Source organism: Haemaphysalis longicornis, unplaced genomic scaffold (genome assembly GCF_048455015.1).
Source record: "Haemaphysalis longicornis isolate Haplotype H1 unplaced genomic scaffold, Haemaphysalis longicornis Haplotype H1 scaffold_12, whole genome shotgun sequence".
Classification (NCBI taxonomy): domain Eukaryota; kingdom Metazoa; phylum Arthropoda; class Arachnida; order Ixodida; family Ixodidae; genus Haemaphysalis; species Haemaphysalis longicornis.
In genome coordinates this window covers 86789058-86817051 of record NW_027526225.1, presented here as the reverse complement: position 1 = coordinate 86817051, position 27994 = coordinate 86789058, and the positions used below count along the sequence as shown (strand labels likewise).

At 47.4% G+C, this 27994-nt stretch overlaps 2 protein-coding genes across 4 annotated transcripts in view; one reads left to right on the top strand and one right to left on the bottom strand.

Annotated features, from left to right (window-relative positions):
- Positions 1 to 27018, bottom strand: part of LOC144162926 (BBSome complex member BBS2-like) — a 61655-nt gene extending 34637 nt beyond the window's left edge. Inside the window, exons 1-9 of the mRNA XM_077693653.1 lie at positions 26777 to 27018; positions 20595 to 20837; positions 19418 to 19543; positions 18355 to 18417; positions 17576 to 17758; positions 12300 to 12386; positions 11411 to 11546; positions 9179 to 9276; positions 8266 to 8367 (exon numbers count right to left, since the gene is read on the bottom strand). Of these exons, the coding sequence (XP_077549779.1) occupies positions 8266 to 8367; positions 9179 to 9276; positions 11411 to 11546; positions 12300 to 12386; positions 17576 to 17758; positions 18355 to 18417; positions 19418 to 19543; positions 20595 to 20837; positions 26777 to 26917 (1179 nt within the window). The 5' untranslated portion in view covers positions 26918 to 27018. The remainder of the gene's footprint in view (positions 1 to 8265; positions 8368 to 9178; positions 9277 to 11410; positions 11547 to 12299; positions 12387 to 17575; positions 17759 to 18354; positions 18418 to 19417; positions 19544 to 20594; positions 20838 to 26776) is intronic.
- LOC144162928 (sodium-dependent glucose transporter 1A-like) overlaps positions 1 to 27994 on the top strand; it is a 91989-nt gene that overhangs the window by 7585 nt on the left and 56410 nt on the right. The window contains exon 1 of one of the 3 annotated variants that reach the window (XM_077693656.1): positions 25358 to 25519. The exons of the other annotated variants lie outside the window; for them this stretch is intronic. The gene's annotated coding sequence lies outside the window, so the exon portion shown is untranslated. Of the gene's footprint in view, positions 1 to 25357; positions 25520 to 27994 lie in introns of those variants that run through there. 3 annotated transcript variants of the gene reach the window in all.

Below are 27994 nucleotides of genomic sequence, written 5' to 3'. Positions count from 1 at the left end.
GCAAATGGACGGGACGGAAGAAGAAGGACAACAAGACGGGCGCAACTTGTTGTCCTTCTGCGCCTGTCTTGTTGTCCTCCTTCATCCGTCCCGTCCATTTGCGCAGTTTTTCCTGTATTTATGTCAATCGTTTTCAACGCCAATGTTGAGCTAAAGACGGACACCTGCTTTGTTCTGATATAAAAGCCGCTTGTAATCTTCGTTCATGTATATGCACCGTGCAGTAAGTAGCGACCCGTACATAGGATGCAGCGCAGGCGACTGGCATATTTTTTCCTTCTTTCATTTAACAAACGTTTAAACCGCCACCAGCCACCTTACAACCGAGATGAGGCATCCAATAGCTGTCACAGACACCAACGTGTGCTTGCGCGTTAAAGGGACCCTGCAACACTTTTTCAACTTTTTTTCGAAATCATAAACGCCGGCTGAACGTATATAGTCAACCAACACACCCAGTGTTTAGATTAGCGGGTACCGGCGCGAGGGACAAAGGCTGTTATAATTTTTTTTGTCTTACTCGGGATTAACCGAGGTTGTATTTGGATTAATTGGATTTGGATTGGGAGGATTTGGATTGGGAGGATTTGGATTTGTAGGCTGGATTAACAGAGTTGTATTTTGCATTCATGGCCCCATAATTTAAGGAAGCAGACGTCATGCGTGATGAAGGCGCGAACCGGCCCTGATCTGAGACGATGCCATCCATTAGTGCTAAATTTCGTCGTCGTAGCCACATTCCTGACACGTGTAGGCGTTTCCCAGTCAGCACAGCCAAGGGATGCATGGCGCCATCTAGGGGCGTGTTTGAAGCTATGTCCGCATGCCTGTGGCCCTCAATTTAACCGCTCAGAACCACTTGCTCTCGTAGTATAGGAGTTCCACTCCTGCGAAGCAAACCTCCCAACCCGGGTTCAAGTCCCGTTACCGCTCTTTTTTAATTTCAACGGTTTGTCATATCTGAATATTAGCATTTGTTATCACGCATATAATCTATGACATCTTTATGCATTATAAATGGGATTTCGGGTATTTTCGTTGCCTTTTAGTCAGTTTCAGTTACTGCTTCTTCTCGTACGTTTTTTCGGTTTGCCCCTTTTAGGTCGGTTGTTTCGGCTATTTCTGTTGAATATTTTTCCACGCCGTGGTTTTCAATCATTTCAAGTCCGTTTTGGCTGTTATTTATTTTAGTTCGGGTGGTTTTGTACGCTTGAGGTACGTCTATGCTGTGATATAACCCCCATAGCAAGCTCAGATGGCGGCTGGCTGTACTGACTAGGAAACGCAACATGCCATTCCTGGCATCACTTAAAATTAAACGTTAAAAAAGATGATGACACCTTTGATCGGCGCTTATTCCCCGATCATGAAATCACAAGCGACGTGTTTTATGTTTTCGAATCCCTCAAATCCCAGATTTCTAGCATATGTCAATACCACATGTGCCCGGACCACAAGAGACCCGTGAAACGACGCCGTCGTGAAAACGGGCTCGGGCAGGCTGTGGCGGAGCAAAATATCCAGGAAGTCATCGTCCCCGTTGCGCGGAGGAGATTGTTCGGCCTTGGCTCCCATGACCGAACGGAACAGCGGAACTTTACGAACGTCTCACTCATTCTGGAGCGGTTATTTATTTATTTATTTATTTATTTATTTATTTATTTATTTATTTATTTATTTATTTATTTATTTTATTAAATACTGCAGGCCAATTTAGGGGCCCAAGCAGGAGGGGCATAACATCAAGGAGTACATGAAAACACATATCAGCAAACAGTTTGTTGGATGGCATCAAGGTTTTCAACGTTTGCGGGTGAAAGCTGGTTCTACTTTGTTATGGTTCGAGGGAAAAACGAGTATTTGAAGATGTTAGTTCTGGCGTAGTGGGGGGTAAGTGATTGGAGGGGCCTATTTGACAACCGGGCTGTGGATGGCTTGATGTAAGAGTCAGGTTGCAGGGATAATTTGTTGTTTTTTAGTAGAAACGGGAATTTTGGCCGTAACATTTTTCTTCGAATTTGCAGTGTAGGAATTCTATGTTCCTTCAACAAGTGGGTAGGTGAGTCAGTTGCACGATACTTGGAGAATACAAATCGGTCAGCTTTGCGTTGGATCATTTCAAGGGCATCGATGTTAATTTAAGGGTCCCATACCGAACATGCATACTCCAATTTTGGCCTTATTATGGAAGTATAAGCGAGGAGCTTAACGTTAGCAGGAGCATGGCGCAGTTTATGTCTCAAAAAACAGAGTTTACGAAAGGCGGATGAGCAAATATTTTAACGTGTTTATTCCAACTAAGGTTATTGGTTAAACTTACACCTGAGTATTTATATTGGTTAACTTCTGAAAGTGGACGAGCAGGAAAATGGTATGGGAAGGAAAGGCTATTTCTTTTGTTAGTAATTTTCATGAAAGCAGTTTTGTCTGGATTAAGCTGCATCCCCCATTCATTACACCATGCAATAATGTTATGCAAGGAGGAGTTAAGTAGTCGTTGGTCATCATGGTTAGAAATTTCCTTAAACAAAACACAGCCATCAGCGAATAGCCTAATTTGTACAGAGTCCGGGATAACGTTAGGAAGGCCATTTATATAAATTTAAAAAAGTAAGGGACCTAAGATGCTTCCCTGGGGAACGCCGGAGGTGACAGGGAGTTCATCAGAATTATGAACATGAACGCTCACAAATTGAAGGCGGTTAGACAAATAAGCAAAACCCCAGTTAATAATGACCGGTGGAAGGCCAATAGATTCGAGCTTATGCAGTAGTTTGCCGTGTGGGATGAAATCAAAGGCTTTACAAAAAATAATTTGACCTGACTTATCAAGGACCTGGGCAAATCTATGAACCACTGATCTTAGCTGAGTGACCGTAGAAAAGCCTTTGCGAAATCCATGTTGGAAGGAAGAAAGTACAGCATTGTCATTCAGGAACGTTGTTATGTAAGTAGCTGTAATGGGCTCAAGCATCTGGCAGCATGGTGAATTTAGTGATATGGGACGACAGTTACTGAATAATGCACTGTCACCTTTCTTCAAGACCGGTACTACGCGCCCTATTTTCCATTCAAATGGTGGAACGCCTGAATTGAGTGATTAGCGAAAAATGACAACCAAAAAGTGAGAAAGCATCTCAGCATAACGGCGCAAGAAAGTTTTTGAAATGTTATCAGGAACTGAAGTTGATTTTGTTTTTAAATTCAATAACATTGCAAATACACCGGGTTGTGACACAATATCAGTCTGGCTTTGGGAACAGGTTTTTGGTGGAATAGCTACATTTTGTGGTGAAAAAACACTTGCGAAGTAGCGGTTGAATTGTTCAGCAATCTTTTCTTTGTCGGTGATAACTGTGCCGTCATGCACCATGCGGCTTAAAGGTTGTTTAAAGGTTGTTAGCTTATTTTTTCTCACCGACAGCGTCACGGAGACTGAGTATCTACATTTGAGTGCCGTCGCGCGCACGGAAAGCCACACTGCTAGAAGGCAGTTTTAGTTTCACGTGCGTACAGAGTTCACGTACGCAAACGTGAAATGTATACGTAGCCCGCGTGCATGTAGGTTGAAACCTTTTAGTTACACGTACGCGACGCACTCCGCGCGTAGGGCGGTTGGATGCACGCGCTCTCCGCCAATACCCGCGTGTTACTCCTAGCTCCACTTACTAACAGACAGAAATTCTGCTGTAGCCACTCGTGATCTGGCGAGCCCGTTGTTATGACGACGACAAATGCTACTAGGTTAAACAGATGGAATGGAATGGATGACTTTATTATAGAAGGAGGCCAATAGGCCCTGTTGGGGGACATGAGAAAAGGGGTAGGGGAAGATGGTTCATATAAAGTCTTCACTGCACTGTGAGGGTTCACTTTGCACGGTATGCACAGTTGAAGTTGTGGCGAGGACACTCTAATACGACCATGATCAGTGGGGTATCCAAAAGGAGCCGTTCAGGAGCCACAAGGGGTGTGTTCGGGGGTACATCTAGAGAGAGGGTGAACGATCCGCCATCATACTACTTTATAGAGACCTGTTTTGAGACAGAATTCTGTAATTTTCTGTAAAATTTGGGGGTTGTTTCTGACGTGTTGGACATGTTCTTCAGAAGTCGTCGGGTGTAGTTGCGTTGTAAGAAACTGGTCGCGGTCAGTTGAGTAAGCTAAAAAATGGCTCTTCTATCTGAGAAACAAAGGCTGTTTGTTGATTTAAACTTTACGTGAGGGTAACAATGGGCAAATCGAAGGCGAAATCAACAGCTTCAGAGCCATAGGCGTGCGCAGGGTTCTTGATTAGGGGAAGCGAAGTCTTACCGCAGCCCCCCCCTTCCCCTTCCCCCCACGGCAACTCGCGACCTCTTCCGAGAACGCAGTGCAAAGATGAAAAAAAAAATATATAAAATTTTTATTTCAATGAGATGGCATTACAACACATACAAAATATTTGTGAGCGGTAGCTTTTACTTTAATGTGTGACATCGGCAAGGGGAGCAAAGCCCAGCGCGGATGCGGCATCAATTTCACAACGCGCTGCCGAAAGAACTGCTATTCTCCCTAAAGCACAGAAACATACCACACACAAGTCTTTTATAAAGTTAATATTGTCTATTGTGAAACCCTCTTTACGCGGCTGTTTTGCTGGGTGCCACGCACGTTATTTACGAGTAAAAGGAGAAAGAGAAGCTTTGCAATAGATGCAACAATGAAAATCAAGTGATAACGTGTTTCTCACAACCGCCTGCTTTTGTTCCGCGCCTTTCCGAGGCTGAAAGTAAACAGCTTTTGGGAGGTAATATGAGGGAAAACACACGTGTGGTCATACCCCTCGGGGGCAGGTTCGATTGAGTACAGGTATGGCGCAAAGTTGGCGCTCCCCCCCCCCCCCCTCAAGATAATTAGGGGGGAGAGCGGCGTCCCCCCGTCCTTCCAGTGCGCATGACTATGCTTAGAACACAATATCGCATCGAGGGATTTGCGACGAAGCAGTTTTCGCTGCGGACCGGGAGGACAGGGCGCCGCCATGTTGATCAACTCTACGGACGGAAGCAACGTGAACACCGCAACGTAAAAATTCGAATCTCACGCACGTCCGTGAGACTCACGTAGGCTCTGTGCATTCTGAGCATGCGCAATGGGAACACGGGAAAGTTCTACGTACGTAGAGCTTCCACGTACGTGAAACTAAAGCTGTCTATAGAGAAGCCGGCGGCAACTCGTGACACGGTTGCACATCTGGCGACTGGCTGCAAGTTCGTAAGCACCCAAACTGCTAATTCGGGCTGCACAACGTCAGTTGTATACTGCCTGTACTGTACAATAAAGGCGCCGCGGCCTTCATCAGCCGGAAGTGCGCACGCTGCACATTTTGCGAGCTTTGCGGAGAGTGCTGTGAGCACGAGGGTTCGTACCACGTGGTTCGTACTCTCCGGAATGCTTTTTTTTTTTTTTTTTTGCACCGAACTGTTGGCATTTTCTCACCAAGGACAGTTTGAAGTAGCCGCGTTAACATACGCCGCGTTGAGGAACTACCTCTTCGTAGGGCCAAGAAATGAGGTCTGTGGCTCCTTCGTTGTTTTTATTTATTTATTTATTATTTATTTATTATTACCTCAAAGGCCCCCGGGGGCCTTTACATGAGGGGTGGGCAAACACATCAGCAGCATGGCAACAAATACAAAGAAGACGATTAGTCAAGATAAGCATTTTCAATGGCACTCTTGAATTTGGCGTTACTGGTAATAGCGGCAATGTTGGCGGAAAGGTTGTTCCATTCGTGCGCAGTGAAAATAAAAAAAATGAACGTTGAAAAGTTGTGGTCCGGGTGCGTGGGACATACACGGCGTTGGGGTGAGAATGGCGAGAGATACGATGCGCAGAGTAACAATGGCGCTTCACACTGCATATAACAAGCATGCTCTATAACGGCGTGAATACGTATCAAAGGTATAGTTATATTAAGCAGTCGGTCGACGTTCAACGCTAGTCAAGGACCGTTTACATTCGGTTCACTGTGTTCGAGGGGAACGCGTTGAAAGCGAGGACAACTTCGTACGCCCCTGTCGAACTAGAAGAAAGTTTGCATTCTGAGCACGGCCGGTGTGTACGCGCTCGTGAGCGCGTAGAGCGCTCTTTCGAAATAAATCGCGCTCTCTCTCTCAAAGAAAATTCTGCCATCGGTACGGCGCAGTTGGTACGACGCGCCCTCTCTCTCTCTCTCTCTCTCTCTCTCTCTCTCTCTCTCTCTCTCTCTCTCTCTCTCTCTCTCTCTCTCTCTCTCTCTCTCTCTCTCTCTCTCTCTCTCTCTCTCTCTCTCAAAAAAAAATTCTGCCATCAGTACGGCGCAATTATATAGCGCTTTCTAAAAAGAAATTGCGTCATCGGAACGGCGCAATTGGTACGACGCTTTTTTAAAAAAAAAATTGCGCCATCGGTACGGCGTTCTCCCAAAACAAATCGTGCCATCGGTACGGCGCAATTGGTGCGGGGCTCTCTAAACAGAAATTACGCCATCGTTTTCATTTTTTATCCGGTAGTGAAGCGGGGAAACGCCAACACTCTGATACAGTGAGAAATCTGGGCGCGTTCGCTAATATGTTTAATGCGCGCTTTTATACAAGGTTCGATGGGAGGTTTAACGAACATGAGTGAGCTAGCATAGCGTCTTCGAGCCCGAGGAATTCGCAGCACGAGGTGCGTGGATTGATAGGCAGTTTTACGCATGACGGGACGCTATTGTAGAATTTATGAACCTCTTCTTAAGGTTAGATTGCGGACAAAAAAAAAGGTTTCCTTTCTTGTTTAAATTTTGTTTTCATCGCCTAGCGAAATGTGTTGCTTCGGCAACACATAATCAAGTTAGGACCGGTTGCACGGTACTTTAAGTGGAATTATATCGACACTCTGTATAGAGCCCCAAGTCAACATATTTAACCCATTATATCAAGTTCTGCTACATATATAACGAACTTACACGTCTGTAACGTTGCATTGTAAGTGTACAGCTAAAACGTCGGGCAGTGGATGAAAAATCGGCGTATTCGCAGAGTGTACATACTCGTAACAGTGCAGTAAGGTCGCTAGACGGAAACTTAGATGTATGTCTCGCCTTTGTTCTAGTCCAGACGCAGTCAATGCAGTACCTAAAGTGTATGCATGGCATCGCGCACTTCACAAACCTCACGCACGTTTTCTATGAACATCTCAAGGACAATGAACATCTCAAGGTGGCCAGTAACGTGCAAACCAAGGTGACGTGACCCCAAGGCTCCGGCCGACCATGAAATGACATTCTCTTCTTTACATACGCGTGACTCTCGTGCAACTTTGACGCTTTAAACCGCCATTCCAGTGGTCCTCTACCGTTACATTTATAAAGTAGCTCAATCGATGCGCCTTGTACAGCATGATCGGGGCAGTATAAAGAAGAACAGCTACGGCGAGGTTCGGCATTGGTCAAAAAAATTCACAGCATATCCACGGGGTGAATGATGATGAGTGGGCGAAGCTCCTGAGGGGAAATCATCGGTAAAACCGTGACTCTTCAGTGAAAGTTCGCCCAGTATACATCTGTGTCCGAACGTAACGTCTAGAAAGTCTCGCTTAAACCGCGCGTCGGCACCTTGGGGCTGAACTCGCCTGATGTGTTTTGCAGACGCCTCACGAGCTCTCACTGCATCGGGGTCTGCCTGCCGATACGCGCGCTTTCTCGCCGCTTCCCGTTCTCTGACGTTTTGGAGATCCTCTTCGCGCCGCAGCCGTGCCGCTTCGCGTACGGCAGGGTCCTCGCGCCGTTGCCGTGACGCTTGGGCCTCTCGTTCTCGAACGCTGGGATCTTGGCGGCGTCGTCGCGCAGCCAGACGACACCCTTCGGCCTCCCGCTCTCGTACGGCAGGATCTTGGCGGCGGCGTCGCGCAGCTTCACGGAGCGCTTCTGCCTCGCGGGCTCGCACATCTGCAGCCTTATCCATCGGGCGACTCCGAGCGCGCGCCAACAGCGAACGGATTTTATTACAACGCTCCCCGCCATCTAGTAAACAATCCAAGAACTAAACTAGAGGTAGCCACGCCATCTAGTAAACAATCCAAGCGCATCTTTTCATCATATACAAATAACGCCATCTAGTAAACAATCCAAGAACTAAACTAGAGGTAGCCACGCCATCTAGTAAACAATCCAAGAACTAAACTAGAGGTGGCTACACACATACGTCGAGGATGGACAGACCCACGCCTTAAGGAGCTTCGCCCCTAAAAGTCTTCGCTCACCGGAATGGACCCGTAGGGCTGGTCAGAGGCTCCTCCTTTGGCCTGGTTGGCGGCCGACAACTTCGTGTTCGCCTCGTAGTTTCGCAACTCGAGCAGGAGCATCTGTGAGCAGTGGTCGGTGGTTAACGTCGAACGTTAACGCCGTGGTCGACTGTTAGCGTCGGGCTGAGCAAAACTCCTTATGGCAGAGAGAGCACTGTTTAGTCTTGATTGGACTAAATTAGTCTTGATTGCACTGTTTAGATTCGGCTATACTCGTAAAGGACAGCATACCATTCCGCTCGTCACTCACGGGAAGGGCGGAATCATCCGTATTTATAATGAACGAATAAAATGCGAACACAAAATATGAACAAGACAAATGCCGAGCTTATTGGTATATTGGTTTTGTAATTAAGCCACGCGTGAATTCGACTTGCATGGAAAGAAATCGCATCATCTGTGTGTTCTGGTTCATATTTTCGTGTTCGAGTTTAATTTGTTCATGACTGTACAGTCATCAAAAGTGTTAAGAATAACCAAGAAGTGGGCGCCAGCCTATGCACGGAGCGACAGATTACGATAGCCACCGGCGCATCTTCGGCGGCTGGTAATCGGTGCTCCCGATGCTGACTCACGGCCGGGCTAGAGCGGCGGCGTGCGCGCCTTACTCAGCGCGCGCCGCCGCTCTAGCCCGGCCGTGGCTAACTTTATGCACTCGGAAGCTCCAGCGCATGCGCACAGCCTCGCTGGTTACCTTGGGCACTATGGCAAGCTGCCGACCTGTTCATACGCTGGCACCTCGTTCTTTGTTGTTGTTAACACTTTTGATGACTGTACAAGACCATGCGCTTAATATCGCTCCACACGTTAACCATTGGATCGTAGTAATGTTTGCAGCATTAAAAAGTAGAAAAAAACGGGAATTGCTCACCTGCTTCTTTTGGCTTAGCTCGCGTACGGTGTCCTGCTCGAAGGTTGAATCGGCGATCTGTTGGCGCAGCTCGGCGGTCGTCGGCAGGTAACCCCGCACTGTGATTGGTGAACGCAAACCATTTCGTTTCGCCGTTAGGGAGCGCTCGAAGATCGCGGCTACGTGCATCTGCGTTTCGCCTTCGTACCGGCTTATGCAGCATCTCTGGACCGCGAGCACAGACGACCGGACTTACCAGACTGCATTCGGAAACCCCAGACAACCTTTAAGCCTAAGTGTGTCTGCCCGTATAACGTTTCGGGATTTAAGTATTTAAGTCCCTATGGAACGTGATGGTAGCCATAGCATCTTGTGAACTGGTGTTCTGCCGATTCATTGGATTATGTTGGATAAAGATGCGTGACATGACTCGAATATTCATGCTGTACTTGTGTACCACCACCACCACCACCACCACCACCATCATCATCATCATCATCATCATCATCAACAACAACAGCAGCAGCAGCAGCAGCAGCATAAGTAACGGCAACAATAGCCTGTTTGTATCCACTGCTGGACGAACGCATCTCCCAAATACTTTTACCCATATTTTCGTCGTTTAGTTATTGAGAGGTTTCGGCCGAATACTTCACCAGGGTGACCAGATCTTTATCTGCTGAAGGTGGCACTCTTTGCGTCCCAGGTAGCATTTTTAGTACGCTTGTACCTCTCGAGTGTAGCCTCACTTACTATCCGGCGCTGTTATTTCTTCGGACAAGGCAGTACTCCAGACTTTGCAATACGAGGAGCAATGATCTGTCAGGAGGAGATAAACAGTTTCCAATTGCCACCGTCTTACGTATAAGTGCACTGCTGCCCAGGTAATTGAATCTCCCATTGTCCGCCATATTGAAAATTTTCGCATTTGAGGTTTCAGAGTCAGCAACGATTTTCAGACCGTATATAATATGTGCTTCCTGTTCGCCAGCAATGCGTGAAAAACTGCAGCCATTCGCCGAAGGGGTGGCTAACCTTCGCCGCCCCGCTGTTTTGATGGCAGTTATTACCGAAATTACTGCCAGAATATCCGCTTTCAACTGGAAGGCCTCGTTTCGGCGGCCGGCCGCCACGCTGTGCGCTCCGGTGCAAGCCGGGCGCTATATACGCCACTGGGCTTGCGAAAGTTACGGGAAGCTACGAAAGCTTCTACGAAAGCCAGAATTTTCGGTGACAGATAAGTGACTTCAATAAGTCTGTAGGCGGGCAATTAGACGCCTGTATTCAATTCGGATACATCAGAATCAGAATACCTTAGTAACCTGATATTTGCTGATGACGTTGCCTTGCTAAGTAACTCGGGGGACGAATTGCAAAGCATGATTAGCGCACTGGACAAGCAGAGTAGAATCGTGGGCCTGAAAATTAATATCCAGAAAAGTAAAGTAAGTCTCAATAGCCTCGGGAGAGCACAGCGGTTTGAGATAGATGGCGAGGCAGTGGAATTGGTGAGCGAATATATCTACTTCGGCCAAGCAGTGACCCTGGACCCCAACCATGAGGCAGAGATAATTGGAAGAATAAGAATGGGGTGGAGTGCATACGGCAGGCATTCTCAGATAATGAATGGCAGCCTACCATTGTCCCTGAAGAAGAAAGTGTGTGAGAGCTGCATCTTACCGGTACTCTCCTCGTTGAGAAACTTGGAGGCTCATTACGAGGGCGAGGGTTCAACTTAAATTGAGGACGACTTAGCGGGCAATGGAGCGGACGATGATAGGTGTAACATTAAGGGGCAACAAAAGAGCGGAGTGGGTCAGGGAACAACGCCTGTTAAGGACATATTAGTAGAAATTAAGAAGAAGAAATGGTTGGGGGCAGGGCATGTAATGCGAAGGCAAGATAACCGTTGGTCATAAAGGGTAACAGGGTGGATCCCTAGAGAAGGCAAGCGCTGCAGGGGGCGGCAGAAAGTTAGATGGGCAGATGAGATCCAGAAGTTTGCGGGGACAAATTGGTCGCAGTTAGCACAGGACCGGGATAATTGTAGATCTACGGGAGAGGCCTTTGATCTGCAGTGGGAGTATACAAGCTGGTGATGATGACTATGATTCAAATCGTGCCCCTTATACACGACCCTTCTTCCCACCTGGCACTTGCGATTTTAACTACGGTGTAAGCGTTGGTCCCCACGATCGGCAGGAGATGGTAGCTCATGACTACCAGTTTTATGCAAAAGGAGCGCGAATTTACCTTCTCCGTTGACGGAGCAGACGATGAGCTCTTCCCTCCCGTCGTGGCAGTAGTCCGCTTGCACGATGCCCGCGATGCTGTGCGAAAACGTGTCCTTGAAGACCACCTCGCCCGTGAGGACGTTGCGTGCGTCCACCTGCAAAGGATTCGTTCAGCTGGAGCACATGAAGTGGTGCTAGTGCAAACAGGTAACGAACATGTCGCATCTGGAGCTAGAGCTGCACATCTACGAACCCCTTCCGGCCTCTTCGCTTTGAAGGTGTTGCGATGAAGTTATTCGGGATGTGACTCATTTTATTTCTGACCAGTGCGGCTGTACTTTGAGCGACGCGAAAATTCCCTCGTATGCTGATACTCGGCGAGGGTTAATTGTTATGACTTCTTGTCGGCACAGGAGTGTACCGGGGCTGGTACTGATTGACTGTGTACGTCAGTGAGGGCTGTCAGTTTGCAGTAGGCAATGGTAACTGCAAAACGTAAGAGTATTGCGGTATTGCAAATGTCGGTAACCTAATTAAGAGCTAATACCAAAACCAAAATACATCACTTGCTTACTCACCCACCTAGTACTGTCAAAATAATTATTATATTTATTGAACGTACCTGATTTAAGGAGCAGAAGACCTGAAACTCACTCTCACATGATAACGCAGGCTTGCGACCGGAGTAAACACTGAATCGTAAACAGCTGGATTATCCCGTTGCGCTTCAAATCTGCCTTGTAGGACGGACAACGCAGCTGGCACTGTTCTTGTACATAGGGCCCATCTGAGAGACGTGCGTCGGCCTAACTATAGTGTGACGGTGAAGCAGTTGTTGGAATTTACCGCCCCAATAGATGACTAAAGGGGCACAAGCTGACGAAGGACTTGACACCCGGGGTACATGCCTTTCCGTTGCTCCATCCCGTTATGAGCTCCGGCTGCCCGTCACCGTCGATGTCGTACCCGTGCAGGCACATGGCGTGGTTCTTGGACTGCGATGAAATAGTCGGTAGACCAACTCACCCATCCGCCGAAAACCGGACAATGGGACCGAAAAAAATTGTAAAATATTTGGTACACATAATGTAGCAAAAATAAAGTTGCCATCAGGAACAAATTACGTATTATTCGATAATTATCGGTAAATGTCGGATCAAACTGTGATTTTTGTTATGAGGATACATTATTTTTGTGTCAACCTTACCAGTGTCATTTAACCGCCTCGAAATGCGCGTACCAATATAGGTTTAAAACAAACGTAAACACGTTGGGGACCTGTTGAACACCCCGCGATTAAATACTGAAGCGAAAGCTTTCAAAGTGGGGCCGACGGCGTTCTGTCAAACAGCTAATGCATTTTCCCATAGACCAATTGGTCGACCGAGAACCGGGCGTCCATTGTGTGAAAATGGTTACTTGAAAATCGCAAAAAAAGGAGCGGTTCTAGATGAGAAATAAACGCGTCGATCATGAAGTAGTAGAATAGTATACCTTTATCTCATAATTCACGTATCCGTATACATTTAGATCGTTCGTAGATGCGTTTACTTAGGGCGCGGAAAATTGCCGCGTGGGTTCATTCTACGTTTGCAATTTGGGTCATTGTCGGATTTGGCTATCGATTGGACGCACTTTTGACGCAGTGTCGATGTTAGAAAGCTTTCTCTCTTTTCTCAACTGTCTTTAGGAAGCGATGATAATTTTTTTTTTCGAAGTAAGCATCTGCCACTATTCGCGAATGTTGGTGTTACTGAGTCAATCAGGCCTTATTCGATATAAAACCCAAGAGTGAGCCACTGGTTCTGTTAAATATAGCTCAGCGAACTTCTATTACATTGCACCAAACATGCAAACCCCTATTACACAGCAGAGCAAGCTCTCGCTATTAAATATAATGTCAGCGAACCGAGCGAACAAAATGAACAAGAACATCTATGGCATATCGTAGCCCTTAAGGGCAAGAACCGAAGCACATAACACTCTACTAACACTCTCCTAACACCCCTAAATAACACTCTACTAACACTCTCTACTAACACTCTCTACTAACACTCTCTACTAACACTCTCCTAACACTCTACACGGATTAGCCGACATACCCGTTTTCTTTTCCTCCGGGCCGCAGAAACGTGCCGATTCCGTAAAAGCCACTCCGCGACCGAACTTGATCTCTCTTTAGTGTAACCCGCCTTTTTTAGGGGGCGAATAACTCGATGGAGAGACGAAAAAAGAGGCATAAAATTGACTCTGGCAGCTCAGGACAGGAGCTGGTGGAGGTCAGTGGGAGAGGCCTTCGCCCTGCAGTGGACCTAGTAGGTTGTTGTTGTTGTTGTTGGTGGTGGTGGTGGTGGTGTTGGGGATGATGATGATGCTGATGACGACGACGACGATGGAACCCGCTTCGTGTAGGGCGGTCCGTTTTTGCAGCGAGGGGGAAGAGGCTTCATGCAGGGCTCAACTGTCGCGAGACCACAACATAGAGAGGTATACCCTCAACCTTCGCAGAGTTTGAACTGCGTAAAAATATTAAACACCGCAAAAAAAAAAAAAAAAAAAAAAACACCGCAAGCAAAATGTTGAAGCCGATCGCAGGATGGTGAGCAATGGACATTCCAAAGAGCTGCTCAGTATACATGTAGATGACGTACTTCCGGACCCATAACGTGACCGCGTTTACGGACGTGTGAAGCTTCTGCTTCGCCCAGGAAGCAGGCCAGCAAGAGACACCTGTAGTCCGTGACGACGAGCTAGTTTACACTACGTCGTATTGACGCAGACGTGTATTATTTCGCCGTCGCGTTGTGCACGCGCGCGCGATATCTGATACGGCTGCGCGGCCATACCAGCCATACGCCATCTAGGATCACTTGACGGCGCCGTTGTGTCGATGCTGGCGCCGTGGTGCGCTAGAGACACTAGGAAGCCGCTGTGGTGAAATGTTTTGTGTTCCGAGGCCGCAAGGTTGCGTTTTGTGAAATAAACGTTATGATGACTACCACCATGTCTCCGATATAACACCCTGCAATGAACCACCACCACCAACAAGAACTCCCATGCCATGCGGGCTAGCGTAATTACAAATGCTTGCTCCTATTTGGTCGGAATGGCAGACAGTGAGGCGTGTGAAGTCTGTGACACGTCGGACACCATACCCCCCGTTATATGCGAGTGTTCACGCTTTTTATTTGGAAAAAGGCCCTTCTCTGAGGAGAAACTCCTGGGCCACTGGCCTTCTCCGTCATGTACGCAGAAATGCTCCTGTGCTTCCTAAAAACGACGCACTTGTACCGAACTCTGTACCACAAACGACAACACTTTATGATCTCACTGAACTCTATCGTCTGTAGAGTTCTAAGAATGGACACAGCTCTTTACGCCTTTTTCATCTTTCCCCATATTTTTTGTTTTCTTTTTTTCCATAGTTCCCCTTTCCCACGTGTAGGATAGCAAACTAAGCCTTAACCTGGTTAACATTCCTGCTTTATTTCTTCTTTTTTTTCTTCTACCTTCTTTGACGCCAACCACTACAAGTACTTACACACCTCAAACCCAATTTCTACAATTCCTCCATCTTCCATATCTCACCTCTTCCTGAAACAAAAGTTTGAAGCGAGCTTGTTCAGGCAAAGCCTTATATGCCTAATCGGAAATTGACCCTAAATAACCCCTGCGTCGACACGGACGGTACAGAAACCCAAGAAATGCCAGAAGAGACCAGACTATGCCAGAGTATGGATAAATGATTGCCAAAGATAATTAATAACTGATAAGTGATTGATAGTAATGATGAGTGAGGTGGATTAAGATGAATCAAGAAGGATTCAGGTGGATTCAGATGAATTGAGATGGAGTAATGATTGACTAGGGATTGATAGTAATTTTTAGTAAGGTAGGATTGAGGTGGATTAAGGTGGACTTGGATGAATTAAGATAGATTAAGGTGGAATAATGCGGATTGAGGCGATTAATACCTTCGCTACACACAGCTGTTTCAAAGGCCACCCGAAGGCCTTTGAATGCATTGACTATCGAGTGATACATTGGATATCTATTAGGCACACTTGCGAGTAATTGTATTTAACTGTCAATTGAAAGCTGCCGTGTAGCACAGGTATAACATAGATTAAGGTGAATTAAGATGGATTAGTGTGGATTATAGTAGGTAAGGGTGGTAAAATTGCGTGGCTGCTGTGTAGATGGTTGGACGTGTATATAAAAAGTACCCGTTACAATAGTCCACCAGGCTCTTACCTACAAAGCACGTGAACTTTCTTAAGTACCTGAAACTTTTTTCATGCTTACAGAGACTTGAAAGCTAATGTTGAGCTCAAACAGCATGAAATTGAGGACGTATTGTGTTTTTTTTATTGATCCCTCTTCGAAGAGGTCATATGGGTAGAAGTTTCAGAAGGCATTGTGGTCAGCTCTAGCCTTTCCGTTTTCTATGATATCATGTTTGGTAGAATTTACAAGACAATTTCGATACGCCGTGAGGCTTGCTGCCTCTCATGATAACATTTTCTAAGATGGATGTGTCCAGTATGCTCCGTGAATTCAGCGCCATTCTCCGTCGTTAGTCCATGGCTGACGAATATCTTTTCTCTGCCGCATCTGTACTTGTCCTTCTCCCTGTTCATTAAAATTGACAACCTATACCAACTAGCCCACGTATTTGAATTGAACCATTTATTTGGCAACTATGGCGTACAAATAAATTATCAGACTAGCCGCCGCGTCTGTCACCTCTTCAGTGGGGAGGAGCTAGCAGTGGTTTTGTTGGACCAACCCAGATGGCATTAAGCAAGCTATGCGTGTTACGTATCCCGACTGCAAGCTCCGGATGTGGCCAGGCTTTTGCAAGCGACGTAAAGGCGTTCACCATAGTATCCGTTTAAACGTAGCCTTCACAGATCACTTCACACTTAAAATAGGGCGCGTTCCCCTCTCTGCCAGAAGATCAGTTCGCGAAGACGTCGGGAGGTTTTATGTGTGCCTCGCTATACAATTCCAAGAATGGTGATAAAGGCGTCTTTGCATGTATACGCTTAAACAGCACGCTGAGGGGTGTTGGTCTGTGGACATTTTTCGGTACGAAGTGGCCCGCAACGAAAACCCAGTTGTGTTTGTAAGGGCCAGTGACCTCACAAAGGCGGTAGAGACCGTGACGCAGGGCTGACTCCAGCCCACGTGCACGTTTGCGCGTACCGTATTTTCGCGCGTATGACCCGCCCCTGCAATATATATCCCGCACCCCCACTTTCCGTCGACCAATAAAAAAATATATCCCCGCGTATTGCCCGCATATTTTATACATAAAACGATGGACCAAAGCTACTACTCAAGCAACATTACACATTTGTTTATGCAAAAGAACTAGAGGGCTTGCCGCAAATTTTTTTTTTTTTTTTTCAGTTTGGTATATTGTTGAGCTGTGTGTGCAAAATAAGCACTGCCAGTGGGACAACAGTGGCTTAGTCGCTATTACTGCTCTAGGGTCATCATGGCACAGCGCGCATTGCGGTGAATCTGCACCAAAGGAAATACCTCGCATATAATCCGCACCTCGGCTTCACCCCTGAAATTTTCGCATTTTTGTGCGGCCCGAAAATACGGCATTTTTCTTTTTATCATTTTAGGGTGTGAACTTCGCATCCTTATCATCATCTGACGTATCAAGTCGGGCATAAGGCTGACCCCGTACTACATTGAACCTTTACCAGGCTAACCTCGTCAGTACATTAAAATATTCAATCTCTTCACATAATCGAGAATGAGCTGTATCCACTTTTTGATGCCAATGGGATGGTTGCTTCGCGCTATACTCGCGTTTTTTTTTTCCCTGGGGCTATGCACTCTAAGGCAGTGCCGTCGTTCAGCTTCACCACAATGGTATCAAATGACAAATTCATGCCTTCAACAAAGTAAATTAGGCAAATGGCAGTAACGAGCATACCATTTGATTTGAAAAGGTCGTCTGCACTTGGTACTGCGCAATGAACAACGGAATGCTTGCATTGAGTTATGCCACGGCGCAAAGACATCTTGTGACAGAAATCATATGCTAGACATCGTTTTTCACCGTAATTCTATTGCTGGCCGCATGGACTTGCCACTCGAATGCATAGTGGTAAAGCAGAACCACAGGACTGTCTAAGTGTGTACGGGAGTGCGAATGTACAACCTTTATCCTCCAGATCCTCTCGGTGGCGCGGTAGACGCCAATGGTTCCGTTGGCGAGCGCGTAGGCGAAGCAGTCTTGCGTGAGCGGACAGAGCGCCGTGATGGCCTCGGTCTCGGTGATCTCGGCCACGATCACGTCGTCGCGGAACACCCGGATGTCGAAGTCCTCTGATCCGACCAGCAGCTGCACGGAAGCGGCCGCGTCAGTTACGTTCAAAAGGCAACATAAGAGGTTCACTATAATTCAGCTAAACCAATACGAGTAACGTTTTAACACGAAAGTGTTTTATTCCGGGATTCGCGAAGATTTCACTTACGTCATATCCGTCACGGAAGGGACGCCAGTACAACGAAGCAAATGGCCTGTAAAGGGGGCACCCCTGCACACAGGGTCTTCTTGCGGGGAAGCAACCTTTAGTACTAAAGTGTACGTTATACTGACGTCATATCCGTCTTGGAAATGACGCCAGTACAACTTTGCCGAAGCGACCCACCAGCAGGACGTCGCTCGCCAAGCACACCCACAAGACAGCCGCCGACCCGCAAATCACGCTCAGCTGCAGATTTCGTTGCACATTTCGTCGCTTACCGATTCATATGACAGAGGAATCAACCACAATTTTTCCTAGTTACAGCTACTTAGAAAAAAGGGGCCGAATCATTAGCTAGGGACGTGTCTACGAAAGCGCATGGAAAATTTCGCACCGCCAGATGTTGCAGGCTGCTGCAACCCTTCGTCGTCCGTCTGACCCTCCATGATCTGTAAGCCAGCTCACTAACCTCATTCAGTCCGTCCTTGTTGTAGTCGTAGAGAGCCAGTGCCCTAACGTTGTCTCCAGTTACCTGCGAAGACGACAGAGTGTTTCATTCGGCGAAAGGTTTCACAGCAAATGACGTGTTTGTTGCCTTCGAAAAACACGGAATACGTTCAATTGAACGAAGTTAAACAAATACATGTGCTGCTTTCGTAGTGCTACTTGTCAACAAGGATCGCGTAGCAGGATGGACAACAGACGAAGGACACAAATGACATTATGGCTTCCGGTGGACGATGGCATAAGACGACTCTGGAGGGAAGAAATGGACTTTGCTGACCTGGGACAGGGGCAGGTGAATGTCACTGGGAAAGGCCTTAAGAACCAAAAAGCTCTCTTTGTGTGTCATAGCATTGCGAACATGGCCTGTCCTGACGTCTCTTTCAACGTCAGAAGTCGTGAGTAAGGCAACACGATTTCGCAAGCAGTTGGGCGTGCTGCTTACTGAAAACTGCCGTAAGCTTTGTTGGCTGGGTGGCAAACGTATATGTTAAAATTAATTTCAACTAGCCTTCTAATCAAGCCCGGTAATCAGCGTTCACGACTTTCGGCGCCGCAAGTCGTAGAAAGGGGAATTGCCGTGGCGTTGGCGAGAAGGTACTTTTTACGACTTTTCGATTTCCAAGGTCACGAAGACACTGTGCCCGCTACGTGAGGTACGGCAAACCCTCGTCATAACGAACTGCTCAGAACAGAAAAACTGGCTTCGTTACAAGCGATACTTCATAAAAACGGAGATTATGTGCGCTCTCTATACATTGCAGTGTAGACCCTGGAACATTTGGAATGAAGTGAGATTTCGTATAAAGCGATTTTGTTTTAACAAATGTATACTGTATATTTGAGGAAAAAAAAAAACGACCACAGAAAACCATTGATATAAGCCGAAGGCGTTTCTTGACGCTAGTACTGCTCCCTGCTCCATGGCTGCCGTCTTGTGACGAGTGCGCAATTGCATCAACAACTGCCGCGCGCTCGGACGTGCTGCGTTCATTCAAACACGCACAGCGCATGCGCTATTCACGAACCGTCCAGAAGACGTCCTCCCCCTCGTGGTCGAACCCCTGGATGGAGCAGTTTCCGCCCACCAGTACGACGGGGTTCCGCAGGCTGCCCAAGTAGCCCGTCGTCACACTGTTCGCACCGTCCGCTACCTGCAGTGGATTATAAGACGCGCGTTAATTTAATAAGACCGATCTCTTCTTAAAAAATCTCTTCTTTTCGCCGTCACTGAGGGCATATCACCGAGAGGAAAGCAGGAATGTGCCTCAAAGCCAGGTGACGACCTAACCTCGCGCCAAATATTGATGTATTATTTATCCCCAATGTAGTAACCGGGCGTATAAAGCCTTTCTTTCTTGTGGAAAACGCTGTACGCAGAACCAAACACTCATTTTATCCAACGCATTTAGCTGTGACTCTGCAGGAAAAGCGGAAATTGAACTTCCGCTAGAATTCAGCCAAGTTATTGGGTCCTTACGGTTGTCCACTAAACGGAGAGTCAGATAATTTGTTAGACGGCCGCAGACTAGTGATGTTTTGAACCTGGGCAATGTGGCCGTACGCAACTATCTGCATTGTCATCCGTACAGCAACACCGCAGTTGTGTGCCAATATGGACATCGTCTACATCATTATGGAGGTGGTTACGGACAGTCTACGAGCTGATGCAAGTAAAGGGGCAGCTTAATGAAGCTATATTGTCGAGCAACGCGACAAGCGTAACTGTATGGGTTCAGCGACGTAGTGCAGGCGACAGCCACAAGAATAAGATAGCATTGCCTCCAGTGACCTCCTTCGCGCCGCTCAGTACTGGTCGCCCAGTACTGAACCCATTAAGTTATGGTTGTCGGGTCGCTCGCCCCAACAGCTTCATGTGGTTACTACTTCAACCCCGGCACTCTGAATCCCTCCTCCACTCCAACTTCCAGTCGAAGAGATCCTTGAAAGCGCTTTTCGCATGTAAACGTATTGCGAGACGTGTCGCGCCTTCTACTAAGCTTTCTTCAGGAGACGGAACTGGCGAACTCGTGGTGAAAGGACACTACCATTGGCTAATTAGGAGAAGCTTGGACGGAGCATTTGGCGGCATATCCAGCCAGGCTAACCCCGCCTGATGCCACACCACCACCACCACCACTACGAGTCGAGAAAACTCATGGAGGGGTGGACAGTCTCAGAATACGGCCATAAGGCCCCGCATACCTCCCTGAAGAAGAGGTCGCAGTTGTTCTCGACGTCGTAGGCCAGCAGCGCCGTGGGCGTGCCGACGAGCAGCACGTCCTCCTTGGCTCCCGGCTTGAGGCTTTCGGCGGCCACGCAGCTCACCGTCTGGTTCACATTCAGCAGCCACACGTCTCCCGAGGCCACGCCCTCCCAGCGGTCGCCCTGGTGCTGGTCCGCCGGATGAGGCTCTCCGGACACGCCCGTGTTGTTGTGCACCAGCACCTGCGTATACGGGGAGACACGAATGCGCTCCTCTGCCGCAAGATGACACCACGACAAAGGGCTTGTGCGGAGTCCTCCGCAGATGAAAGCTTTTGTTGAGCAGAACGGAAGATGTCATGGTCACTCGCCGGTAGGCAGGAACTCTTGCGCTCTGCCTGGCACGCGCACCCACCTTAGTGACCAGGCGCATCTGCATGGTCTTCAGGGCTGGAGCTGGTCGGCAGGCTTCCAGGGTCGCAAGTGAGGGGGCGGGCCACTGGTGTGTTGATGCATTCCCACACCATATGATGACATTGTAAAGGGTATTGCGGACTTTAAGAACACATAGATTTATTCAATGGCAAGCCTGGAAGAACACAGAGTCCGTTCCCACTGTTCCCGGCTTTCTCAGATTGGTTGAATTAAAGGGCCACGAAGACAAAAAAACAAGTTTGCTTTATTCGAAAATTTGGCGTTTTGTAGATATTGTCACCAGCGATTGTCCGGCAGCAAACGATGCTTTATTCACTGATAAATAAAACATTGTAAGCAAAAATTTTAATTGTCCTCCCAAATCGTGCGTTTCGTGACGTCAGCGATAACGTATTCAGAGAAGGTATCTGAAACAAAAGTTAGTATGTTGACTAACGCTGCTGCGAATGACGACGAAACGTGACTTTTGTTGCCTTGTTTACCGTCCGCCTTCCTAGATGGCGCAACAATACCGCTCAAAGACCGCTATTTGCAATTAATCTGTTTTTGACCGGATTTGTACCTTCCTTACTTTTATTACGGCTGATAGTAATCGTTCTTAAACACTGCGTATGCTTTACAAACAGGGTCACGTAAGTGGCGATGTCTCCAATGCCATTTGGCCAGTGTCTTGTCAGGCAAGCCCAACGTGCCCTAGGGCTGTGCAGCTTCGGCCGGCATTGTGCGCGCCGTAAGTACTGTGCTTCTACGTTTACATGCTCGTTCGTAACTTCCATCGTTTACCCCACCATTATTACCACTATAATAAGAATGTGGACTAAATAAATGCGCAAATAGCTGTTTCTGCAAGCTTGTAATCCCTGTTTAATTTGCGTTGGATTTCGTCGGCCTCAGACAATCGCAACGAGCTGCCCATAATATGTCATAAGTTCAGTGCAGAAAAATAGCTAGTGAGCCGCATAGTAGTTCTCTTTATTCCTAATTATACATCTTATCTGAGTGAAGTCTACGTTAAAAGTGGTGTCAGTGTTATTCTAAGAGGCAAGCTTTCGAATGAACCGAACTTGCATTTTGTCTTCATGGCCCCTTTATTGCTGCGCGCTTGGACCTGTTGTTGGGCAATCGGAGCTTTAGGGAGATCGATGGCGCGCCCCCATATCCTTGTAAATGATTGTTTTAAACTGAAAAAAAAGCAGAGCATGTACGGGCTGTCGCGGTGAGTGTCACGTGATTCATTCTTCGAAGGAACGAGTTGCCGCCACTTGCCGTTGCTACATGTCTGCTGACAGGGGCCAGACATGGCGAAATCATGTGTCACCCGCCGCGCTGGCTCAGTGGCTAAGGCGTTGCGCTGCTGAGCACGAGGTCGCGGGTTCGATTCCCGGCAGTGGCGGCCGCTTTTCTGATGGAGGCGAAAAGCAAAAACGCCCGTGTGCACGAGATTTAGGCGCACGTTAAAGATCCCCACGTGGTCAAAATTAATCCGGAGCCCTCCACTATGGCGCGCCTCATCGCCTGCGTTGCGTCGGCGCGTTAAACTCTACAATCAATCAATCAATCAATCAATCAATCAATCAATCAATCAATCAATCAATCAATCAATCAATCAATCAATCAATCAATCAATCAATCAATCAATCAATCAATCAATCAATCAATCAATCAATCAATCAATCAATCAATTTAGAAAGGAATGCGATTAGTCATCCCAATGTTGCTGCGAACCGAAATCAAGCAAAAGCTCCATGCGTCACACATGAGAATAGAAAGCTGCTTGCGACGTGCTCGAGCATGCTTCTTCCGGCCAGGATTGAATGAAGAACTGAAAGACTTCATCTGAAGATGTGAGATATGCCAAAAGCATGCTATCTCTCAACAGCGGAGAACTTTCATTATGCACCCGCAACCAATTGTGGTGCCCATGGGGCGAGTAGGGTGCGACATCTTTGAGTACAAAGACAAGAACTTTTTAGTCACCGTGGACAATTACAGCAACTTTTGGGAAGTAAATCAACTAAAACCTTTGACTTCAGGCCAAGGGAATCCGAAACTGAAAGCTCATTTCGCCAGACATGGAATTACGCAAGAACTCATCACGGATAATGGACCACAGTTTTCATGTTAAGAATTCCAGACCGGTGCCAAGAGCTGGGGTTTTGAACACAGAACGTCGAGTCCAGCCTATACACGTTCCAACGGCAAGTCCGAATGAGCAGTGAAAACGGCAAAACTCCTACTACAAAAAACAGAAGACTGCAAATCGGACCCACAGATGGCAATTTTTTTACTTCAGAAACACCCCTTTGCAAGGCCTGAATGCGAGTCCAGCGCTACTCCTGATGGGCCGTCGCACAAGAACAACCCTACCGACAAAAGCACAACTGCTGCAACCAAAGACAGTAGATGTAAAGGACAAGATGAAAGAGAGAAGAAGAAATATTATTTCTCATCATGACAAACAAGGTAAGGATCTGCCAATCCTGAAGGAAGAAGAAAGCGCGACAGTTCGACCACAGAAAGTCAAAAAGTGGGAGAAAGCAACGGTGACTAAACGGGTGGACGACAGATCGTACAAGGTTAAAGTTGGTGACAGCACCATCCGAAGAAATCGAGTCTTCATAAGAAGTACACCCAAGGCTTCCGGCATGGATACACCACACTTGGCCTGCCTGCGAGTACGTCGAACAACGAAGCTTCGACAAGCCGAGCACCACCCATCTACTTGTTGACACAAGTCAGCGGATCCAACAGCTCAAACGGACGACCATGTGACCAAGGCGGCACTCCGGTTCGACCAAGAAGAACCAAGATGCTCCCAAAGAGGTCGCAAGACTTCCTAGTCGGATAAAGCAGACAGCTCTTTCAAAGAAGGAAATATGTTACGTGAGGAACTATCAGATAGCGCCACGCTGTCAAGCGAGTGCGTAGACGCTGGAACCCAACCCACGGTGTATAAAAGCCACTTTGTATGAAAGCCGCCGGCGGGAACAGCCCCCAACACGAGGCCCCACGAGTTTGATTCCTCTCTACCTCCATGTGGCTGGAGCACCGTTAATCTTGAGCAGACGACGGCATCGAGTTCCGTCCGCGCACTGTCGGCCACTTCACTTTCTATTCGGTGCTGCAGCCATGTAGTCACTTGTATTCGCCATCGCCATCTCTTCCTACGTTATAATAAACCCAGTTAACCCAGTCAGGGGCAAATTATCTATGGTTCAAGGGGGTCAAATAAACCGGGCCCATCGGTTTAGGGGCCCCCAGAGGGCGGGAAAAAATGGCAGACTTCGTGGTTTTGTCGAAGAAGTTAGTCTCCTGGTGATTTCCCCCTGATTGAAACAGAGATTGTCTATTTCAATAATTAAAGTTTCAAAAAGGCTGTTCGTTGTACAAAAGTTCTTCAGTCTGACGGGAAAACGTGGCGCTCGTCTAAAACCATGCTTCGGGTAGAGCGGCAGAGCTGATCCAGCTGTCGGACAAAGAGAGTAGCCCCACTGGGATTTGACCATCTGCGGTCCAACAGTTTCGGAATGCGCAATGCGAAGGCGCATAAAGAGCGATTTCTCTTTGAAATCACGTTTAATGCGCTGAAAAAAATACACAATAACCGGAAATCGGCTGTCGCAATGGTTTCTATGCTATATTATGCTTTCATGATTGTGTAAGCGACTCCCACTGAAATATTTGTGGAATGGAACTCTCCGATTATGGAAGGACTCCGAAGGAGTGATGGTTTGAGTCTTCGCTTCCGGCGTCGTCGTTCTCCCTTTATTCCTACTTGCGTGATATACGGAGGCTTAAGAGTCCAGCAATTGGTAAAAGGAAATATCCACCTTGTGTGCGTGCGTGCGTATGTATGCATGTGCGCGCGCGCGGCCGCCGGCGGACCCCCAGCACAGCTGTACTTTAGCTTGGGGACTGTCCACCTTGCTCGAGAACGAGAACGAGCGTGATGGTGTAATACCGTACCACTCACATTCCTTTCCACTTCTAAGCGAAAAGTACCTAGTTTGAATCTTCAACCCACCACCAATTTTCAACTTCATTCTATACACTTTACCAGTAGATAACACAATCTCCTGCATAGCGCATGCAACCACGAAACGCCGAGGTGAACATGATGCTTCTCCGTGCCGACCGGATGCGCACAGTTCATCCGAGCGCACCTAACAACTCCGTTGCGTTCAACGACGCTCCCAGCATCGCAGCTCTTATGGCGCATTCGTAGGTTAAACGCAACAGGAAGAATCGACAGCACAATGGGTCCAATTCGCGCACTGTCCGTAGTCACACGTGAAACCTTACAGCAGGCTCAGCTTCTGGCAGCGTCATAACGGATGCAGACAGAGCGGAGCCGGCTAGAGTTTTGTCCGCAAGAATCTCGTGCGCATGCGCGACCAGTCAAACCTTCACGCTCTGAACCCTTCTCTGTTCTGTGTGTTCGTCGTTGTCTCGTTACTAGAGGACAATCAGGTCATCTACCGACCTTAAAGGTGAGAGGTTTAAAAATTGCATCTGAGTACTGGAAACAACTGGAAGCGCATTTATTATATTTGATGTCGAATAATTTTCACGGGCACTGGCCTAAATGTACAGTGTGCGCATTTCCTTCAAGAGCTGCAGAGCTGCTTTCTTCGTTATTTTGCGACGATTGAGGCAGACCCCACTTCTCTGCGCGATCCTTTGGAACATGAAAATGATATTCAGCGGGTTAGCGTATTAAGACTTTTATTACGAATATATTATTAGGCAATGACTAAATGGGGCCTACGGCACTGTTAATTCGGCCCTGAACCCAGTATAGCCGAAGTCCAGTGTTCTATACCAGAACCCGCAACGAAACACTGTGTGCAAAACCTTCTCGCTGGGGGGCAGCATACACAACCCTATTTAAAGGCGACACATTTTTCTTTCAGCCATGATGCCAGTCCTTTTTAGTCTTTTTTTTTTTTTGGGGGGGGGGGGGGGGGGGGTTCTCATGCTATGGAAAATTTATGTACGACTGCTGCATAATTTGCACAAAATATAGGGGCACGCACCTTGCCACAATGAGAAATTAAGAACAAACTGAGACTTTTTTTGTTGCCAACCCTCGTTTGTTCCGATCTAGTGTTTAAACTTGCCGCCTAGCCGAAATGATCGTTTGTTATCGTTTATTATTTATTATCGTATGCAATTTGTTATCGTTCATTTTACGAGGATATGTAACCGTGCTAGACTTCCGAGTACATGCACCGATTTCTCGTGGTTGAACCCCATAGCGCTTGTGCACTAATAAACGGCCTGCTCCGAACGTCTAACAATCGGTTAAATTTCACAAACGTGCGCTTTGTGTATCCCCAACACCTGCTATTGTGAAACGTCTCTGAAAAGCAAAGTTCCCCTCCACGTTTGTTGAAATTCGCCCATTTTGAGGCACGTTGTATGAAACCGTACGCCGGCCCTAAAGGCAAACCGACTTACCAGTTTGTCCCGGAACGACGCCCGGTACCCTGTCAGGGCTATGGCGCATGTTCTCATGTATTTCAGCGTGACCTGAGTGCAGAAGCAGTAACGTCGACCGTGTAAAGGTTGCTGTGTCGGTAGAGCCATCAAATTGCTGTTAATTCACCCGTGTTTTCAAAGGTAAGCACCAAGGCATCTGTTCTGGAGCCCATTTATAGTTAAAATATAACCGCCGCGACCTGTAATCGCAATCACTGCATCCCGCCCGCGTTACTTGAGAAAGAAATTTTAACGCAAGCAAATACCTTGTCCGAAGCGGTGGCAGCCGTCAGGCACGGATGTAGTCCGTCATACTTGCCGATGGTCACTTTTCGCGGCAGTATCTTGTGGTTGAGGTGGAAGGTGAACAGCGGAACCAAGTTGTCCCTACCCTTGGTGGTCGACATCGCGTACAGATCGGCTGCACTCTCGGCTGTTTCTGTCACAGAGATTCGATTCACGCTCTAAGCTCTAACAGCCGCCACTCGTTTCCCCTCAGACGGCCGCGCGGCCAATTGATTGCTGGGGCAGGAACGACGCGAATGCGGTTGCCATGGTGACCGAGCAGATTCCCGCGCCGCGCTATTTGCACGCGGTCCGTTTTGGCGGGAATTTTAAAAATCTCCACTAACGTGAAACCTGGTGAGGGGCGAAGCACGCAGTGTATAAGTGTATTCGTGGCGCCTTGGCGTTTTCGCCAACGGAGATGAAACCGTTGGGGGTACAGGTACGCAGCTTTGCTGTAAAAGTCTGTTGTCTTTGAAGGACAAAGCTCCATAGCGCAAGGCGTAAACAAGTGTCCCGGTGTTTTTTGTTAGCACGCGTTCTAGTGCGAGACGTAAACGAGTTTCCCGGTATTTTAGTACCGTGACTACATGAGACGAACAACGATTGCGGCGGCGGCGACGACGACGACAGGAGATGCCAACGTGTGGGTCGGGTTCAGTGTGGGTCGGGTTCAGTAGGATGACTGATTTAAACATGTTCTTTTTGTTATAGTGTCAATTTCCTTCCCAAGCCGATGAAGTGAGATATTTTTTTTTTAATTTTTTCGTAAGCATTCTTTGCAAATACCCCGGAAAAAAGCGTGACGTCGTATGACTGCAAAATAAATGCACATTTTGTCAAGTTAACACATTTAACGCTTATAATAGTGCAAATGTGAATAATTGGTACCTTCAGAACTGATGAGGAAGGCTTGGGAAAAATTACCAACGTGTGGCAAAATGTGCTAGCAATGCATTTGTGCATAGCGGTGAAGTCCGCTTTTTTGAAAAAAAAAAAAAAAAAACTCGCTCTATACCGTTTCAAAGGAATACATGTCCTTCAAACTTTGATATGACTGCTTACATTGTCCGCAAAAAAAAAAAAAGGTATTACCACAACGGCATTTGTGTACAATAAACACACCGAGTTTAAGGGGCGTCAGTGTATACCAGTGCGACTATAAAGAATGCTTACGCATTAGGAGAGTGAATATCATA